General features: G+C 42.3%; 1 protein-coding gene across 3 annotated transcripts in view; it reads left to right on the top strand.

Annotated features, from left to right (window-relative positions):
• The first annotated feature begins 770 nt into the window (after window positions 1-770).
• Window positions 771-20,825, top strand: part of lcat (lecithin-cholesterol acyltransferase) — a 31,429-nt gene continuing 11,374 nt past the window's right edge. Inside the window, exons 1-3 of one of the 3 annotated variants that reach the window (XM_034684679.1) lie at window positions 771-1,342; window positions 20,054-20,210; window positions 20,423-20,538. In XM_034684679.1, the coding sequence (XP_034540570.1) occupies window positions 1,198-1,342; window positions 20,054-20,210; window positions 20,423-20,538 (418 nt within the window). In that variant the 5' untranslated portion in view covers window positions 771-1,197. Of the gene's footprint in view, window positions 1,343-3,904; window positions 4,499-20,053; window positions 20,211-20,422; window positions 20,539-20,825 lie in introns of those variants that run through there. The other 2 variants (XM_034684680.1, XM_034684681.1) reach the window with 2 other exon arrangements.

Genomic DNA, 20,825 nt, shown 5'->3' with positions numbered 1-20,825 from the left:
TTGGTAATGCGGAACTCAACTAGGCAGAGTGTGACGTAGTGTGAGCCTCTTAGCCAATGGCTGTGTGTTCCCAACCGGGAGTCACGTCAGTCATGTCCTTATTTGGGCAAAACTCATAATCTTAATATCTTCTTAACCATCACGTTAGAAAAAAATTCACCCCCCGTACAGTGTATGCCATTAGAGAGATTAGCGTTGTAGGGCCAAGCCGTTTTTTGAACCAGGCTGTAAACATGTTTATTAATGCTGCAAAGATCGTCTTTTTCCCATTCATATCTATGTGGTTTCCGGTGTTTCTGCAGCCAGCCTCAAGAGGATTTTCGATGTATTGCAGTTTATAGCACTTCCGCATTGGCTTCATCGTTTGAGACCGGAGTTTGCCGCTTGGTTAGGACCTATAATTTGGGATGAGTTAAAAGGCTGACAGTAGATTTCTCTATTAGTGCCCTCAAATGTGACTTTGAAAAAACATATTTTGTAAGTCCTTAAAGAATTAAGCTTAGAAGATGTATGCCACTTTGTCATGTTTTTTTTTAAAGTCAAAAAGAATATAACAACTGTTAAATACATGAATGAAAGTAGGTTGTGAAGACAGACAGGGTAAATGTTATTTACTTGTAAATGCACTGGCCACCCCTGCCAGTGTGAGAGCCTCAGTTGGGCCAAAAGTTCTGGAAACGTCTCTGCATACAAGTTGTTATGAAGTTACATTGTGAAAGTAATGTTTTTTACGAGGATTTGAACGTCGCACGGATGCACCAAGTGTCCTCACTCTCGGACGCACAGCTGGATCCTGGTCTGCAGAGTGTGTGGAGCAGTGAAGCTCTGCCCGTTAGTAACACCGAGCTCACGCTCTGCAGGGAGCACATAATCGTGTTTCCTCATCACTGTTCTTTGTTAATGATTGACACTGTGTTGTGTAAACAGCTCTACATCATGCTGGTCATGTCTAAGGATCAATAGAGCAGTGGGTAACCTGTACGCGCTCACGACCTCTCCTCTCCGCCTGCTGAGCCTTGTTTCTGAGTGTCTTCAGCCCTGTTGGTCAGGGGTGAAGATTTTAACAGTAGTTAAGGTAATATCACATCTGCCCTGGTCTGACCTAACGGTCTGTGCGCGACCCGCCTCTCTCTCCGCCTCCAGCAGCAGACAAACCGAGACCAGGTCAGTGCTGCTCCACGGCTGCTTGGACGAAACATGGGATCCGCTGCACAACTTTGGGTACTCCTGGTCCTCTGTCTCGGGCTTCATCACTCCTCAGGCTTCTGGATCGTGAACGTTGTGTTTCCTCCAAACGCCAAACCAAGAATCAAAAGCAACAGCACTTCACCACTCATCATCGGTGAGTGTGCAGTCTCATGGTTTAGTCAGGGTTAGGTGGATCATCATCAAAATAATATATGGATGAGATAAATCAGACTCAAAGGACAGACTGAGGCAACTGGGGAAAGTGAGTCTGAAGGCTTAACGCTTAGTGTGTGTCCTCTGGTCTGCTGTTTAATGGAATATATTAGAAATATATCAAATTAAAGTCATTAGGCCGACCAACCGAAAGACCCCATAACAGGTCTTCATCACTTAAGGGGCCGGTGTCTAATTTCAATGCCATCTGTTTTTACAGTTTTACCATTCAAAAGAAGTCAGAAGGCTAGGTAATATAATAAATACAGAATTTGATGTTTTGCAAATCTTTAAAAATATATATTTAACTGAAACGATACAATGATGATATATTAAATGATGGCATTTGAATGTTTTATGAATAAAATGCAGCCATTTTCATTTTGATGCCAGCAACACATTTTACCTCAGGGTTCTGTATTGGGCCCTATATTATTTGCCTTGTATTTGCTGCCCTTGAGTCACATTATCAGCAAATTCAAAGGTATTTCTTATCACTGTTAAGCTGCTGATATCCAGCTGTGTGTGTCATTTAGACCTGATGACACAGACAAGCTGATAGTTTTGCTCGATTGTCTGACTGCCATTAAGGACCGGATGGCTGACAACTTCCTGCAGCTAAACGCTGACAAGACGGAGGTCCTTATTGTTGGTTCTGATACTGTAGCTTCCAGGGTTGCTCAGTGTATTGGTTCCCTCTCTTCTGCTGTCCAGTTTAAACTCAGAAATCTTGGAGTTATATTCGATCAGTCCATGTATTTTGATCACCACATGAAACAGTTGTTCCTGTCATGTTTCTTCCATTTACCAAACATTGCCAAACGTAGGTCTGTTGTGTCACATCCTGAACTGGAAATGATCATTAAGGCTTTTGTTTCATCCCGACTGGACTATTGTAATTCATTTTTCACCTGCCTCAGTAAGTTGTCCCTCCATCGTCTTCAGCTAGTCCAGAACGCTGCTGCAAGGCTGTTGACCAAGTCCAGCCGGACAACCCACATCACTCTGTTTTTTTCTTCCCTACATTGGCTTCTAGTTAAATTTAGGATTCATTTTAAAGTTCTTGTTTTTGTGTACAGAGCTCTGCATGGTCAGGCTCCTGAATATATCGCCGACCTGCTCCACCCCTACCTCACCAGCAGGTCACTCAGGTCTTCTGACCAGGGCTTGCTGTTTGTCCCTCGAGCTTGTCTAAGGACAAAAGGTGACCGTGCTTTTGAAGTGGTGGCACCAACATTGTGGAACGCTCTTCCTGTAAATATTCGTTCAGTTGTCACTTTTAAAAAACTCTTCAAGACACATTTATTTAAACAGGCCTTCCACTCACCTTGTACAGACTAATGTTTTAATTCTGCTATTGTCTGTTTCCTTTTACTGTTTTATGATTTCATTTGAATTTGAATATTTTTCCTGTGAAGCACTTTGTGATTTTATTCTATGAAAGGTGCTACACTAAATCAAATTTACATACTTACATACTTATTTATAAAACATTGGAAAATAAGCATGTTTACTATGTTTACTATTGTGTTGCATCTCTTTCAGCAACCCTCTAAACATTTAGGAACCTGGGAGAACAGTTTGTGGTCATGTCTTGCATGTGACTTCAGGTGTCCTCCTTTGTCATATTTTTAGTGTCCTGATGAACCAAATGTTTTCAGTGGGTTATGAGTCAGGACTGCAGGCAGGCCGGTTTAACTAAGCACTTATTAATACGAAAATAATTGTGTGTGTGAAAATGAAAGGTTGTCCCATTTGTGCCTGAAATCGGATTCCAGCTGCTCAACAGTTCAGGGTCTCCTTTGTCGTATTTTTAGTTTCACGATGTGCCAACAGTATTAAATGGGTGACAGGTCAGGACTGCCGGCAGGCCAGTTCAGCACCTGTACTCTTCTACTACAAAAATCTGTGCAGAATGTGGTTTGGCGTCGTCTTGCTGAATCAGTAAGGTCTTCCTGAAGACGTCATTGTCTGGATGGCAACACATGTTGCTCCTAAACCTGTATTTAATAGCTCAGCATTAATGGAGCCTTCACAGATGTGGAAGCTACCCCTGACATGGACTCTGATGATCCCCATACCATCAGGGATGCTGGCTTTGAACTGTGAGCTGATAACAAGCCGTGTGGCCCCTGTCCTCTTACGAGGTGGTCTGACATATCAAAATGTGACATTCTTTTTGGAAATCCTGGATTCCCCAAATCCATGATTTCCAAAAAGAGTGTCACATTGTCATATGTCAGACCCAACGCCGCTTTCAGCTATGCATCAGTCTATCTTAAACAGGCTCTGGCTCAGAGAAGTTTCTGGCTATGATTTCCTCTTTGCATGGTAATGTTTTGACCTGCATTACTATTGTGTTCACAGACATGCTTTTGGAAGAGATTTTGAGCCTATGCAGTGACTTCCACTACAGAGTCATGCCTGTTTTTAATGCAGTGACTTGCACTACAGAGTCATGTCTGTTTTTAATGCAGTGACTTCCACTACAGTCATTGTAGGAGCCATATGTGTGTGTTTTATATGTGACGTGTTGGTAAGTGCTGTATATTGATGTGAGGGGGGTGTGTGCACTCTGCTGGCACTTGAGTGGTGGGTACGTCACTGTGGGTGTGGGCGCGGTGGTTACAAGTAATTCCACGCACCTGTAGTCTGTTGGTTTGTTAACGAGGAAGGGTGAGTCGGGAGTGACACTTTCTGTTGACCGCTACGCGTAACACCACATTAGTTTTGCCGTTGTGTACTTTGTCTTGTATTATATGAAGCATCTGTTCAAGTTGCGCATCGTGAGAAATAAAGAGCATTAACGAGCATTAGAAGTGGATGTGTGTTTCTGTGAGTGCGCGTCACAGGTAAACTCCCGTGCTTAGCCTTCCGCGGCGTGTCGGTTTTGGTTTGGATAAATCGTCAGTCAGCCGCAACATTAGTCAACAGAAACGTTATCGAAGTGTTGATACGTGGAAGATGTTTCGTTTATGGACTCCTGGAGCGCTCGCTGTTACGCGGGTGAGTAACAGTTCATTCATCGCTGGTCTCCTCTGATTCATTCACGCCCTGCCTACTACTACGTTTATTCATCATCACCGCTGGAATTAAGGTACTGCTACACACACTCAACAGGTTCCTTTGGTGAATCAAACTATTCCCCTGGTAGGCATAAGCGATATAGCCACGTAAGGTGGTTGTATTGTTTTTTGTTTTTCAGCCGTTTGTTATTTTCGTGTCATCGGCGGGTGGAGCAAATTGTCTCGGGAGTACCGCCGTGGTTCTCGTTTTAAGACAGCTTGTCTGATTCGGGACCATCGGTATACAGGTACATAAATACCCACCGCTTGAGCCACAGAAGACTAGGGTGAGTTGGTTAGTCTAGTTTTCTGTAGGCAGTTTAGAGGGGAATATTTGGTCTACCTGTTAATTGAGTGTTTTTGTGAAGCTTGTTGTAGTATATGCATCTTATTCTTAAAGGTCAACTGACTATAGTTATGAACGTATTTTGCATGGTTTTTGATAATTTGTGAATGAAAATGGAGTCAGGCAGGTCAAATCCCTCTTCTGATGTGGGTCAAAAAAAGGAGGATAAGAGACAAAGTAAACTCACTGCCAAAGCATTTGCGAATAAAATTGAAAGTCTTCAAAAGGAGCGAAAAGTAAAAGTAAATCAAATTAAAGGTGTTTCAAAGGAAATTAAAGGTCTAATGCAAAATAAAGATAATGCTACAAACATTCAGTCTCAGCTTGAAAATTTGCATGTGCTGTTTGATGATGCAGGTAAGCTCCATGATTCTGTAATTCCATTGCTTCCTCAGGAAGAACAAGAAAAACAAAATGTGTGGTTTTCCAGCGTGCATGGACACCATCATAGGTTTGTGGATGAGGTGAAGGAATGGCTTTCTGATGCCCAAATCCTAACCCTGAGGAATACAGATATTTCTACACTCCCTCAGTCACTGCTGCCTGGTGTTGAGTTGCAAGATGCACAAAATAATGAAGAGTTGTTTGTTTCCAATCATGTTGAGGATGATATTAGGCCGAGTGACAGCATCTCTAATGTTGCAAGCAGAGAATCGAACAAAAGAAGTTCAGTCGGAAGATCCAGTGTTTCGTCCACTTCATCTGCATGTATTAAGGCTGAGGCAGATATGGCTGCACTTATGGCTCGCCAAAGGTTGTTAAAGGATAAGCATGTTTTGGAAGAGCAAGAGGAGCAGCTCAGGAAAAGGAAAGAGAAGCTTGATTTGGAGATGGAAATAGCTGCATCTGCAGCTAAATTGAATGTGTTGAAAGCCTCCAACACTTCACGTGTTTCCAGTGCTGTGCGTAGTAGAGTGGATGGAATGAGCTCATACCTGGAAAGGGAAAAGGGTAGGGTTCAAGCATTGAATGTTGATGCTGAGATCGTTGTGCCTGTGGTTGCAGGCCAGGCATCTCTGTATACCTCTGTAGGTGGCCAGCTTGGACAACATTTGGTGGATGTAAGACCCAAGGTAAGAAATGTGGAACTGCAACCTCAAGCCACATTGTCATACCAGCTGCCAGGACTAGATTCAAAGATGAAGAAAAGTGGTACACAGAGCTTTAATACTGGACCCTATGTAGAACAAGATCTCTCTGCACCTGTGATGAGAAGTAGCACTGATCAGGGACGCTTAATATCAGTCTTGGAGAGGCAAAATGAGATAACATCCTTACTGGTGGAGCAGCAATCTCTCTCTCTTCTTCCAAGACGTGACATTCAGTTTTTTGATGGGGATCCTTTGCAGTATCAGGCTTTCATCAGGGCCTTTGAACATAGTATTGAGCAAAAGACCCACAGTGCAAGAGATTGCTTATACTTCCTTGAGCAGTACACCAGAGGGCAGCCTAGGGAGATGGTTAGAAGCTGTCAGCATATGCCTCATGAGAGTGGATATGTCGAGGCTAAATCTTTGCTCCAGGAACATTTTGGCGATCCATTGAAAATTGCTTCTGCCTACATGGAGAAAGTTTTCACATGGCCGGTGGTAAAATCTGAGGATGTGAAAGCTTTGCAGGCATATAGCTTCTTGTTGCGGGCATGCTGTAATGCTATGGAAGGAGCTGAGTCCACACATGAGTTGGATGCTCCTACTAATATGCAGACAGTAACAAAGAAATTGCCTTATAAGCTCAGGGATCGTTGGAGAGATGTCGTCTGTGATATACAGGAAAGGTTCCATCGAAGAGCCAACTTTCGGGACATTGTTGGGTTTATTGAAAGGCAAGTGAAAATTGCAAACGACCCGATCTTTGGAGACCTTAGTGATTCTCCAGCGGCAGTAAGAAAGGATGTTAGACATGTTAAATCCCAACCTTCTTTTAAGCCGAAGGGAAGTAGTTTTGCCACTACTGTTACTAGTGTGGATGAGAAGGTTGAAGCTGGGACGAAGAGAAGAATCGATACACCCGTGGTAAAGGTTTGCCTGTTTTGTGGAGCTGGACACACCCTGGATCTATGCCTTCTATTGGAGAAGAAGACGCATAGTGAGAAGATGTCCTTCTTGAAAGAAAATGGGTTGTGTTTTGGCTGTTTGTGCATTGGGCACAGAAGTAAGGATTGCAGGAAGCGCCTTTCATGTAAGGTATGCAATCTGAAGCATCCCACTATGTTGCACATCCACCGCAAAGAAGGTGAAGATGGTTCAGTGCAAGTAAGGGGGGGAGCAGGAGCCACGGGTGGAAGTGCTTTGATTTCAGTGCAGTCTAGTGGGCTTACTGGGGCCGGTGAGCATGATTGTACTCTCTCTATACTGCCAGTGCAAGTTAAGTCTAAGAAAGGGCAAGAAACACTTGTTACTTATGCCTTTCTGGATCCTGGGAGCTCAGCGTCATTCTGCACTGAAGGACTAATGAACAGGTTGAATATTACAGGTAGGAAAACAGACATTCTCCTTAGAACCATGGGTCAAGAGAAAGTAGTCGGCAGTAATATTGTGGCAGACCTAGAGGTAGCTGGGTTTGGCGCAGACTCTTTCATTGAGCTACCTGAGATGTTCACACAAAAATGTATGCCTGTCCATCAAGGTAACATTCCCAGACAGGAAGATCTTGTAAGATGGCCACACCTAGAGCATTTAAAGATAGCAGAGATTGACTCAGGCGTGGACCTACTTATTGGAACCAACGTTCCCAGGGCCCTTGAGCCATGGGAGGTTGTTCGCAGCGTGAATGGTGGTCCGTATGCGGTTAAAACGATGTTGGGTTGGACTGTGAATGGTCCTCTTAGAGAAGAGTGCATCACTGATAACTGTGTGGAGTATGATGTCACTGTTAACAGGATTTCTGTTGCAAAGCTTGATGAGCTCTGGGAGCAGCAGACAAAGACAGACTTCCCTGAATGTGCTCAGGACGAACAACTCGGGCTGTCTAGGGAAGACCGACACTTCATGGAGTCCGTTTCAGAGTCAGCTAGGTTGGTTGATGGCCATTATAGCATTGGTTTGCCTTTGAAGCAAGGTGACCTGAAAATGCCTAATAATAGGAAGGTGGCCGAGCAGCGAGCACTGAGTCTCAAAAGGAGGTTCAACAAGGACAGTGCAAGCTCAGACTTGGACCTGTTAAGGTTTCTTTGGTGGCCAAATGGAGACCACAATCAGGACCTTGTGGATCATAGAAAACTTGCACATCTCTTTGGAACCACGTCATCTCCAAGTTGTGCAAGTTTTGCCTTAAGAAAGTGTGCAGAAGATAACCGAGGTCAGTTCAGTCCTAAGGTCATTGACACCATTCTGCATAATTTTTATGTGGACGATTGCCTCATATCTGTTGGTTCTGAAGAGGAGGCAGTATTGCTTTATCAAGATCTCTGTGCTATCTGTGCTAAAGGAGGCTTCCAGCTAACCAAATGGGTTAGCAATAGGCGCACTGTGCTTGCTGCCATTCCTCGAGAGGAAAGATCTATTGAAGTTAAGGATCTTGACTTGGATAGTGATATCTTGCCCATGGAAAGAGCCTTGGGGGTACAATGGTGTGTCCAGGAAGATGTCTTTAAGTTTAAGATCACACTCAGGGACAGGCCTCTGACAAGGAGAGGGATTTTGTCGGTCATCAGCTCCATCTACGACCCTTTGGGATTCCTGGCACCTGTTGTCCTTTCTGCAAAGAGAATCCTTCAGAGGTTGTGCAGAAGTCAGCTTGGTTGGGATGATCCCTTGCCAGTCATGGTGGCCCAAGAATGGATGGCCTGGCTCAAGGAACTCAATCAGCTTGAGAATTTCAGGGTTGAAAGGTGCTTGAAACCTCTTGGCTTTGGAGAGGTCTCTTCTGCCCAGCTACACCATTTCGCAGATGCTAGCGAGGATGGGTATGGAACAGTGACCTACCTGTTACAGCGTAACATCAAGGGGCAAGTCCACTGTGCATTTGTGATGGGAAAGGCCCGCATAGCTCCATTGAAATCCATCACTATTCCTCGTCTGGAATTGACAGCAGCAGTGGTTGCAGGCAGGATGGATAAGCTGTGGAGGAAGGAGTTGCATTTGCCTCTGCAAAATTCCGTTTTTTGGACTGACAGTACTTCCGTGTTGAAGTACATCAGGAACGAAACTGTGAGATTCAAAACCTTTGTTGCAAATCGGGTGTCAGTAATACTCACACTGTCCAGTCCATCGCAATGGAGGTACGTGAATACATTGAGTAATCCTGCAGATCTGGCTTCCAGAGGGGCTAAAGTGGGATCCTTCTTGAAGGCTGACGCTTGGGTGTTAGGGCCCAAGTTTCTTGTCAAGCCTGAAAGTGATTGGCCTGAAAACCCTGATGTCTCTGGGAAGCTCTCTCCAGAAGATCCTGAGGTTAAGACAGTTGTGTCTGTGAATGCAATCCAAGCTGATGAGCAGACGGGCTTGGTTATGCGTTTCATATGTTATTTCTCCTCTTGGATTAAGTTGAAGAGGATGGTTTGTTGGCTCCTTAGGTTTAAGACATTGCTTTTGGCTCTTAGTCAAAGGAGGAAGCGGTTGAGAGCAGCTTTCGCTCAGTCTGGCTTGGGTGAAAGGCAGCCTGAAGACAGGCTAAATGAGAAGATGCTGATTTGTTCTGGAAGCGGTGGGTCAAGGAGTACTTGCCTCAACTTCAGGAGCGACAGAAGTGGCAGAGCACCAGACGGAACTTCGTCCCTGGAGATCTCGTTGTCGTTGTGGATGAGTCTGCGCCTCGTAACTCGTGGCTCACTGGAAGAGTGGTGCAAGCTGTTCCTGATAAGAGAGGACTGGTGAGACAGATTCGTGTTAAGACGAAGACCAGCTGCCTGGACAGGCCCATCACTAAGGTGTGCCTTCTTCAAGAAGCAGAGGAGCCATGAAGATCTGAATTGACTCTTGAGCTTTTTGCAGACATGGACTTTATTGTTTTTTTTTTGACTTGGACATTCGCAAATGGACATGGTAATGAACTTCAGCTAAAACTTCCAGCTAGAGTCTTTGGGGGTTTTTTGGACTCGATGGATTTGTATTTGAATGTAATGTTGTTAACTGATTGATTTTGTTGCAGTTTCTGTCTCCTACAGGTTAGTTGTTGTGTAATTAGTGTTTTAGCATAATTAGGGGCCGGAATGTAGGAGCCATATGTGTGTGTTTTATATGTGACGTGTTGGTAAGTGCTGTATATTGATGTGAGGGGGGTGTGTGCACTCTGCTGGCACTTGAGTGGTGGGTACGTCACTGTGGGTGTGGGCGCGGTGGTTACAAGTAATTCCACGCACCTGTAGTCTGTTGGTTTGTTAACGAGGAAGGGTGAGTCGGGAGTGACACTTTCTGTTGACCGCTACGCTTAACACCACATTAGTTTTGCCGTTGTGTACTTTGTCTTGTATTATATGAAGCATCTGTTCAAGTTGCGCATCGTGAGAAATAAAGAGCATTAACGAGCATTAGAAGTGGATGTGTGTTTCTGTGAGTGCGCGTCACAGGTAAACTCCCGTGCTTAGCCTTCCGCGGCGTGTCGGTTTTGGTTTGGATAAATCGTCAGTCAGCCGCAACAGTCATGTCTGTTTTTAATGCAGTGATTTCCACTACAGTCATGTCTGTTTTTAATGCAGTGATTTCCACTACAGAGTCATGTCTGTTTTTAATGCAGTGACTTCCACTAAAGAGTCATGTCTGTTTTTAATGCAGTGACTTCCACTACAGAGTCATGTCTGTTTTTAATGCAGTGACTTCCACTACAGAGTCATGTCTGTTTTTAATGCAGTGACTTCCACTAAAGAGTCATGTCTGTTTTTAATGCAGTGATTTCCACTACAGTTATGTCTGTTTTTAATGCAGTGACTTCCACTACAGAGTCATGTCTGCTTTTAATGCAGTGACTTCCACTACAGAGTCATGTCTGTTTTTAATGCAGTGACTTCCACTACAGAGTCATGTCTGTTTTTAATGCAGTGACTTCCACTACAGTCATGTCTGTTTTTAATGCAGTGACTTACACTACAGAGTCATGTCTGTTTTTAATGCAGTGACTTCCACTACAGAGTCATGTCTGTTTTTAATGCAGTGACTTCCACTAAAGAGTCATGTCTGTTTTTAATGCAGTGATTTCCACTACAGAGTCATGTCTGTTTTTAATGCAGTGACTTCCACTACAGAGTCATGTCTGTTTTTAATGCAGTGACTTCCACTACAGAGTCATGTCTGTTTTTAATGCAGTGACTTCCACTACAGAGTCATGTCTGTTTTTAATGCAGTGACCTCCACTACAGAGTCATGTCTGTTTTTAATGCAGTGATTTCCACTAAAGAGTCATGTCTGTTTTTAATGCAGTGATTTCCACTAGAGTCATGTCTGTTTTTAATGCAGTGATTTCCACTACAGTCATGTCTGTTTTTAATGCAGTGACTTCCACTACAGAGTCATGTCTGTTTTTAATGCAGTGACTTCCACTAAAGAGTCATGTCTGTTTTTAATGCAGTGACTTCCACTACAGAGTCATGTCTGTTTTTAATGCAGTGACTTCCACTACAGAGTCATGTCTGTTTTTAATGCAGTGACTTACACTACAGAGTCATGTCTGTTTTTAATGCAGTGACTTCCACTACAGAGTCATGTCTGTTTTTAATGCAGTGACTTCCACTACAGAGTCATGTCTGTTTTTAATTCAGTCCTTTCATTCCCAGTTATGTTACTTACTTGTTGCAAATTTGAAATGATCATTTATATTTTAATAGAAGAATAAAAATTTCCGGTTTCAATATTTGGTATGTTTTCTTGCACTTTTTAATCACATTTAGGGTTTAAAGGATTTGCAAACTTTCAAAAAGCATTCCAACCTTTAAGGAATTAGCACAGTATTTAATGTCACCAACATTTACTTTGATGAAATCACGACAGAGCAAACACTCAGCCCACTGTTAGACCAGAACATGTCTGCACACTGCACAGATAGTGCAGGGAGGATAAGGGGTTAATAAGAGCTCAGCAGCTATTTTGTATATCTATCTCACTAACTGTTTGTCTGTCTGTGTATTGATGTCCAGGCTATCAGTGAGGTCGTAAGTTGCACTCTGTACATTTGATCCTGTATTGTGCTGTTTGTGTCCTGTTATGTGGGTCACACGAGGGCGTTTTAGGTACAAAGGGTCACACGTACCTGCTAATTTTTTTGGTCCAGAGACAAACTGTATGTCCCTGTTCCTTTTACCCTCCTCCGCCCCTCAGCTACTGAGTCACAGGAGTGAGTCAAATCAAAGCTTGTGATTGAACACTGAGCCAGCTGTGGGTTATTAAGATATTATCTCAGTAGTAGAGATCATCTTGGTTATCACACAATAAAGGGTCCACAATTAAAATGTTATTTTTTAATACCCAAAGAAGCAGCTTTACCTTCAGAGCTTTGAGGTAGATTTGATCCACTATGACATGTTAATGCTGAAGTTCTTTGGCTTCTTTAAAGTAGATTGATTCAGACAGACTGAGATAAAGCTGCCAAAACACCAGAATGAGAAATAGTTTAACAGCCAATGATTGTTCCCAGGGAAATACTGCTCTTGATTTAAAGTTGTGAGGATTTTAACTTTTTGTTTAAAAATAAGTTAGAGGCCAATTCCTCAGAAATAAATCGCTCTGGACCTCAGAGGATCCAGTTCATCTAAAAATGATTTAAGTGTGTTTCAGGATTTAGCAAAATGGTGATATTACTTCATCAGTAAAACTTGTAACTAGGGATGTAAGGATACACTCCACCCACGATTCCATTCCAATCCCGATTTTTGGTTCACAAAACGATTCACTCACAATTCTCTAACGATTTTCAAGAAATCTGGATTGAACTCAAAATTTAAATAACTTTTATTTTATTTTATCTCTTATATTTCTTTGTAAACAAAGTCATCCTTTTTCATTTTTAAGGTGTGTTGTAACTCAAATAAAACCACTGCACACTTTTTTTCAGCAACTTGCAAAAATACTAAAAATGAGCGTACAAAAATACTTTGTTGGAAAATTTCAGAACAATAATAAAGAAATGTGAAGTGAACGATTCCCAAATTAAAGAATGAAATATTAAAACAAATAAGGTCAATCTTTTTAAATTGGAAATGTTAACGATCAATTATCGTTTAATCATTAAACAACATGTGAACGTTTTCCATTTAAAAAATAATGACAGATGCGTTTTTTCCCGCTGAATCAAGTTTTCCTTCACGACACAGTGTATATAACTGACGGTATTAAACAGCTACGGATCAGATTGAGGTGTTCAACATGTTAACACCCTGAATATCAACGTGAGGAGCAGGCTTATAAATAATCTCTGTGGACGCATGGTCATAGAGTGAAGACTCAGACTACAACATGTGGATTTACTGCAACAGGACAACTGAACAGGATCAGATTTTAGACTCACAGTGTCCAGTTTTCTGTCTACTAGTTCATATTGAGAAAAATAAACATGTGAACGTGGTCAGGTGTCAGCTGGGGGCGCAACCGGGTCAGAATCAGTCCGGCGGCGGAGGAGAAAAAAAGCGCTCGTGGAGACCTGTCACTCAGCTGCAGGCCCAAGCTGAGCGTCTCCGCTGTGAGCAACACCTTCAGTCAGCTGATACTGAAACATGCTTTAAACTTAAAACACCTCCACTCAGAGAGTGACGAGAGCAGCAAGAGACTTCATGATGTTGAACAAGCAGAGTGAAATGCAGATAGCGCCTTCTACTGTTCTGCACAAAAAAAATATCCCAATACAAATGTTGTTGAATCGATTTTAATCCACCATTATTTATATCGATTTTTACCGTCTTGCGATATATCCTTACATCCCTACTTGTAACATTTAATGAACCCTCGTCCACCTAGAAACATCAGTGTTAAGCAGAACATACAAATATAATACTGGTCATATTGATAATACATGAAAACAAAGAGCATCAAAACAACAGCTTCAGAAAGTGAAACATGAAGAGCAGGATGGGAAAAACTCAAGGACTCCACAGGTCATTGATTGTAAGCTGAAACCTGTTGAAGTATAATAATCTGCTCATTTAGTGGACCTTGACTTTTTTGGTGTTGCCCCTGTAAGTGGTCTGACTCTGAGTTTGTTTTTGAACAAGTTGATAAGGGTGAGTCACCACTACAGGCTGGAACACCCTCAGGTTCAGATTAAAACAAATACGTAGTAGGCTCAGATATTTTTTAACACACATTTCTTGAAATCTTCCTCTTTTTTTCTCTAAACTTTAAACACAAAAGCCAGTTTTTCAAAATACATCCACAAAACGTCTGATTCATGAAACACTTTATCTTTTATCTGTGCTCAGGATAAAAACACTGTTTTACAAAGCAGTCACAATAAAGTTTAGTTCAGTTTTTGTTTGGTTCAGTTTATCAAAACTCTTAAAGGTGCAGTGTGTAGAAGTTAGCAGCTTTAAGCAGAACAGAATTGGTTGAAATGGGATGTAATATTTATAGGTATGTTAAAATGAGTGTTTAATAACCTAGATAAAACTGAGAATAAGTATGTTTATTTACATAAGGAGCGGGTCTCCTCACGGAGGCTGCCATCATGAACCTCTATCATGTTTCTACGGCAGCACAGAACCATAGTCTGTATAATGAATGGACGTGGTATTCGTGACATCACCCATCTTTTTCTGAGAGCTGTTTTGAGGCCAACCGGCAGCGGCGGCCATATTGGAAATGCTGAACGTAACCTAACTGCTGTCGAGCTAGTGTGAGATATGGAGGCGGGCTTTGAGCCTCCTCGCCAACAGCTACAGTGTTCCCACCTGTCAATCAAGTGAACTGTGCCTCTCATAATGGAAAACTCATAATCTTAATATCTTTGAAATTGCTGCGTTATGAATAAATTCACCCCCCATACAGTGTGTGTGAGAAATGATCTATCCAGACTACATTCATTTTTTGAACCAGGCTGTAAACATGTTTATTTCTGCTGTAAAGATCAGCTTCTTTGAATGGGTGTGTATGTGGTTTCCCGTACTTCCAGAGCCAGCCTCAAGTGGACACTCGATGAACTGCAGTTTTTAACACTTCTGCATTTGCTTCAATTCTCGCTGCCGGAGGTTGTCGCTTGCTCAGAACAGATATATGTATTTTTGACATATTGGAGGCGGAGACCAAGTAACGCACTGACCCTCTGATGATTGGTCAGCTTTCAACTTGACCACACCCACATGACCTCTGAACCTTAACTGTGATTGGCAGCTGTCACCCACACAAGCCAGCCAGGCTGCAAGGCTGCATGTTCGCTGGGAGTACGGCCCACGGAACTCATGTTGTAAGCACATTAGTCGGCTAAAAACTTGAAATATATTGTTTTGATCGCTACTTGGAGCTAAATAATATCTGATCTTAGTTTAAAATATTGTATCTCACTTCAACCTTAACAGCCGTTAATTCAAAATTTTAATCAAAACAATATATTTTAAGTTTTTAGCCGACTAATGTGATTACAACATGAGTTCCATGGACCATACTCCCAGCGAAGATGCTCCTTGGCTGGCTTGTGTGACAGCTGCCAATCACGGTTCAGGTTCAGATGTCATGTGGGTGTGGTCAAGTTGAAAGCTGACCAATCATCAGAGGGTCAGTGCGTCACTTGGTCTCCGCCTCCAATGTGTCAAAAGTAGTTTGACTCACGCGAGCAGAATTCAGCTTCCAGAGCAGAGCAGTGCCTGCGCGCGTGCGTGCGTATGCCTCGCTCTGGCCTCGCTGCGCTCTCGTGGGCAGAACAAGGGAGAGGTTCCGGTGGCTGGTGGTGAGGCTTTCAGCAGTGTGACTGCCCCCTGGTGGCTGGCTGCAGTATAGGTCAAAAAAATCCGTCTCCCCGCAGTCAAACTTTAAAAAATAAATACACATCGTACGAATGCTTCTCACATTCGTATGCTGTGGTGATATGTAGTTAGTATTTGACTGTTTTGTGTTCAAGGCCTCTTTTTCCTGAAAAGTTTCTTCTTCGTTAGTTATTAGAGTTTAAAAAACGGGGTTTTACTTCCGGGTTTCCTTTGATTCACAGCTGCCGTGGAGTGAAACTTCAAAGGACACACAGCGACTTGTGAAGTCACGCTGTAGGGCGGAGCTTATTACAGTGGCTTTACAGGCTCTGGCTGCACAATGGCGGCGCCCAGGAGGGGGATTTTTTGGCTTCAGAACCATACAACGTGAAGAGGCGGAGCAACGCTGTCCATTTTTATTTACAGTCTATGGGACAGAAACTTTCCGCACAGAGCTGATTTGTGCTCGTGCGAATTGTTATTCACAAGCAAGTGTCATTCCCCACCTCTGTCCCTGTGCTTTTATGCACGCTCGCAGCTGCCTAAATACCTCTCGTTTGTTGAATTTCCTCGCGAGGAGTTCATATCTGCGCGTGTGAAATATTATTATCTGCACGTGTATATGTTTTTACGAGCTCGCCCGTTTTGACACAAATCTAACGCCATAGAAACGTTTCAGTCAGCTTTTAACGTTTAATAATGTCTTTTAGTCTTTCAGTTTGAAGGTAACACGACATCGTCAGATAACTAATTGCCATTTTCAGGAGAGCTTCTGGTCCTCAAAGGCCACAGTCGCTTAGGTGATGTGAAGGGTTCATTCCAGAATCTGACCACTGGATGTCGTTAATATTCCCATTTATTCACACTAAACATTTAAAGGTGACATATCATGCAAAGACTTTTTAATGGTTCTTTACCTGAAATATGTTTCCCTGGCATGTCTACAAACCCCCCGAGAATGAAAAGAATCCATTCTGCCCCTGTTCTGATTTCTACACCTTTCTATAAATGTGTGCTGAAACGAGCCGTTTCAGACTTCAGTGTTTTTGTTACGTAACAACAATATCCGGTCTGTCACGGAGTCAGAGCTCGGAGCTTGTTCAGCCCATAGACTGTATAAAATAATACTGAATCCCTCCTCTGTTTTTCATTACCTGCACAAATATGTGCTAACAAGGAGCTTAGGAGGGAGGCATGCTAGTTGTAGGCTGTCTTAATAAACACAAAGGTCGGTTTTACTCCCCACGTCTGCAGATTTGAAGATCTAGTGGATGATTTTTATTTATCATGGATAAGTGCTAGCGCTAGTTAGCATAGCTACATAGCTACATGTCCTAGCTGTAGCTGTGTACCAAGACACACGTCTACATACTGACAAATAAAACAACAAGAAACACTAAATCTGTGACCAATCCTTCAGAAAAGGTCCTGCTGCCTTTCTGGTAGATGTCGGTTTTACTCCCCACGTCTGCGGATTTGAAGATCTAGTGGATGATCTTTATTGATCATGGATAAGTGCTAGTGCTAGTTAGCATAGCCACATAGCTACATGTTCGTAGCTGTGTACCAAGACACACGTCTACATACTGATAAATAAAAAAACAAGAAACACTAAATCTGTGACCAATGGTTCAGAAAGGTCCTGCTACAGGCGCCTCTCCGTCAGGATCAGATTCTGGATCAGATTCAGAGGGTTGAAGTAACGTGATCTGTGAGCAGTCGTGTATATTCAGCCAACATGTAAACATTAGATCAACGTGCTGGAGAGCCGAGGCACATCCACTTCCTGAGGGGGCGTGGTCAGAGAGAAAACAGAGTGTTCTGATGAGGAATGAAGAAGAGGACTTTTCAGGCAGACCAAAATCTGATTTCAAAGTGTTTTTTTGAACATAAACTTTAAAGACATGTTTTGGGGACCTCTTAGACCAATATATATTGATGAAAAAAGCATGATATGTCCCCTTTAAATAAAATACTTAAATAGACTTGACTACTTTGACAAAACTCCTTGAATCCCTTGAAAAACACTCAAAACCAAGTTTTCTATTCTCACTTCATATTCCTTCCACAGAAACAATACACACAGTTATTATGGGCTGATGTCTTACAGGTCATCAAATAAACATTGATCTGATTCATTCACAATAGTAGTTTTATTGTGATTTAGTATTTGCACTACCTTACTACATGTACACACAAATCTTACCCATCTTACATAGTGTTAAGAACACTGTGAAATTTCCCCAAAGTATCACCACAAAGAAAAATAAATCTCTGAGACATGATTGAAGAGATCTTCCAGTTGAGTTTGCACAGGTGCAACATAAGTCAGACTTTTTGAGGTGAACAGAGTGTGATAGAGGATGCAGTGTGTGATCAGAGATTTGAAAAACCTTGATTTAGATTATTACAGTGAGACCATTGGATGGTGCTTTAGCCGTTTGGAATCAAGCTGTTGATACTTGAGCTTCAGGTTTTCAGAATCGCCTGCAATCTTCCTTTAGCTTTTAGACAATCGTATACGGATGCTCTGCAGAGATTAAGCTCCTCTATTGTTTAAGGCAGGGGTTCCCAAGGGTTGCACAATATCTTCCAGAATTAATATATATATATATTCCTTTTTATTATATTTGACCCTTTTTTGTAAAAATATTTGTTAAATTTGAAATAAAACCTTTGCAAAAAATGTGTTTCTTTAGTTTTCTGCCTGTCTGTGTTTCCAGACAACTCCTGAGGTTAGTTAACAGTTAATGAACAGAAGCATCAGTAGCAGCAGGTTGATTCATAACAGCACAGGAAACACAGACACATGTGCACACAGCTAGGTGTTTTTCTGCATACCAGCTAAATGAAGTATGAAGCAACATTTAATCACTTCGAGGGGCAGTGGGGGTCGCAGGCTGAAAGTTTGGGAACCCTTGGAAGTTTGAAACCAACTTGAGCACACATGGCCTACAGTCCTTAAACATATCAGGATCAGAGAATGTGAGAAACTTAAGGTGTTTTTTCGAACGCAAGAACTTTACCCCTGAACTAGGAACTTTATCCCTGAACTACATGCGATTCGACCGGTGGACCCAGGGTCTAAATTTAGTTCAGGGGTAGTTAATCTCCCCCCTAAAAAGCCCTTGCTAGTGGGGGTGGTACTTTTCAAAGGTCCTGAAACTTTCGTTGGGGCAAGGCCTGCAATGCTGAACGTGTCTGATTGGTAGATTAACCTCAGTGTTTTTATTCCTCCCTCCGTCCACAATAACATCACACACATCTGTGATTCTCTTGATTTCTCTTTCTTTCATTAGTTTTTATTTGTTCTATCTTTTTTGTATGTGTGTGTACTTTTCAAAAGAAGAAGCTGTGATTCTCTTGATTTAGCAGCTTGTAACAGTAGTCTTCTCTCAGCCCACCGTGAATGCGTCTCTCCCGGTGTTCCGGTTTTAAAAGTGACCCTGTAAACTGGAGACCTTCAGCTGAACGTGTCAGTGTTGGTGGAGTTTACACATTGCCAACTGTAAGGCAACCATTACATTTGATTACTAAAGGTGCTTTGGACAGGAAATTGTAGTCCCAGGAACTACTCTTCCAGGAACTACTCTTCCAGGAACTAAATGGTTCCTGTGGCCTGTTGTTGTCTGCGTTTCGACCGTGGGCTGAAGCCCCGGGTAGATTGTGCAAATCAGGCCAGTGCCGAAAAGAAAAGTAAATGCACTACACCACCAGACCAGTAGAGGGCAGTAAAACAAAGACAAATGCCATTCATCACAGATGACACCATAGAAGCAGACGGACAGGCAGGTATCATTGGGTGCTTCTCAAAGCTCTAAACGTCCCTCCTCGCGTCTCTTCCTCGTGTCTTAGTCCCACCCACCAGAGATGCGAGGAAATGAAACCAGAGGAGAGAGGAGATTTGTATTTAGAGAATTGAGACGTCCACTCTTCCGGAGCGTCACGTGAAGCGACGTCAGTTTGTGATGACGGCTTTAACAGCTGTTTGTGTGCTGAAAATGAAAACTTCTCTGGTGTGTTACAGAACATGTTATTGCTAATGAAATGATTTGATAAATAAACATTACTTTGGAGTGTATATTAATTATGCAGATTACATGACATTTAATGCATTCTCAAATACAAAAAACTGTTGATCATATTTTACTGTACCGCTGTTTTTTCTGGCACATTGACCTGAATCTTAAATAACTAATAAACAGCAGACATGCTGTTCAGAGGTGTCCTTACAGAACCTGTTACTACCTAAGGTTTGGTTTGTGTGGCCGACATGCCGTCCTCTACTCGATCAAAAATCCTGTGACCTCTCAGACTCACCTTTGCAAACTTTAAAACTCTCTAGTTGTGAATCATAACCTGCAGATTAACCTCCCAGAACTTCCCTTACATTAACGTGAAGTTGTGTGGTTTTGTGTCCAGTGCCAGGAAACCTCGGGAACCGCCTGGAAGCTAAGCTAGACAAGCCCACGCTGGTCCACTGGATGTGCTACAAGAAAACAAATCATTGGTTCCCCCTGTGGATCGACCTCAACATGTTCATGCCTATAGGTGTGGACTGCTGGATTGATAACATTAGGTATGATTGATTCACTTCATTGCCTGTACTTTCATGTACTATCCTAATGACATCTCTTTATGTTTGTGATCTCTCCGTTAATTCAGTGTTACTCTCCATAATGAGGGATGTTTGGTTCTGTTGTTCTGGTTCCTCGTTTCTCTCTCATGTGGTCTGAGCAGGCAGCTCTTTGGCCAGCTTGACTAACATGAATTTCTGTGTGCGTGCTCCAGACTTGTTTACAACAGAACGTCTCGGCGATCATCCAACTCACCGGGAGTTCAGGTTCGGGTGCCAGGATTTGGGCAGACATATCCCATTGAATTCCTTGACCCAAACAAACTAGCAGGTAAGACAGAAACACTGCTGTTTAAACTATCTCAGGCACACATTAATCATTAATCATACTTACATTGATCATTTGTATTCTTTTTCAGCAGTATCACTGGAAAGGTTTAAAATTTTCAGTTTTTTATATTTATGATCTTGTGATCATTTTAATCTTTAATATTTTGTTGTTTTTATTCTTTCAACTTTGTTTGTAAGGTTATAAGATTTCCTTTTATCACAACCCTTTATCTTCCTTTATATCTCTGTCACTTTGTGGATCTTTTTGCTGCAGTTTTTTTTTACTTT

Source organism: Notolabrus celidotus, chromosome 6, assembly GCF_009762535.1.
Source record: "Notolabrus celidotus isolate fNotCel1 chromosome 6, fNotCel1.pri, whole genome shotgun sequence".
Lineage (NCBI taxonomy): Eukaryota > Metazoa > Chordata > Actinopteri > Labriformes > Labridae > Notolabrus > Notolabrus celidotus.
The sequence above is the reverse complement of the archived record's forward strand: the minus strand, read 5'-3'. Positions and strand labels throughout refer to the sequence as shown.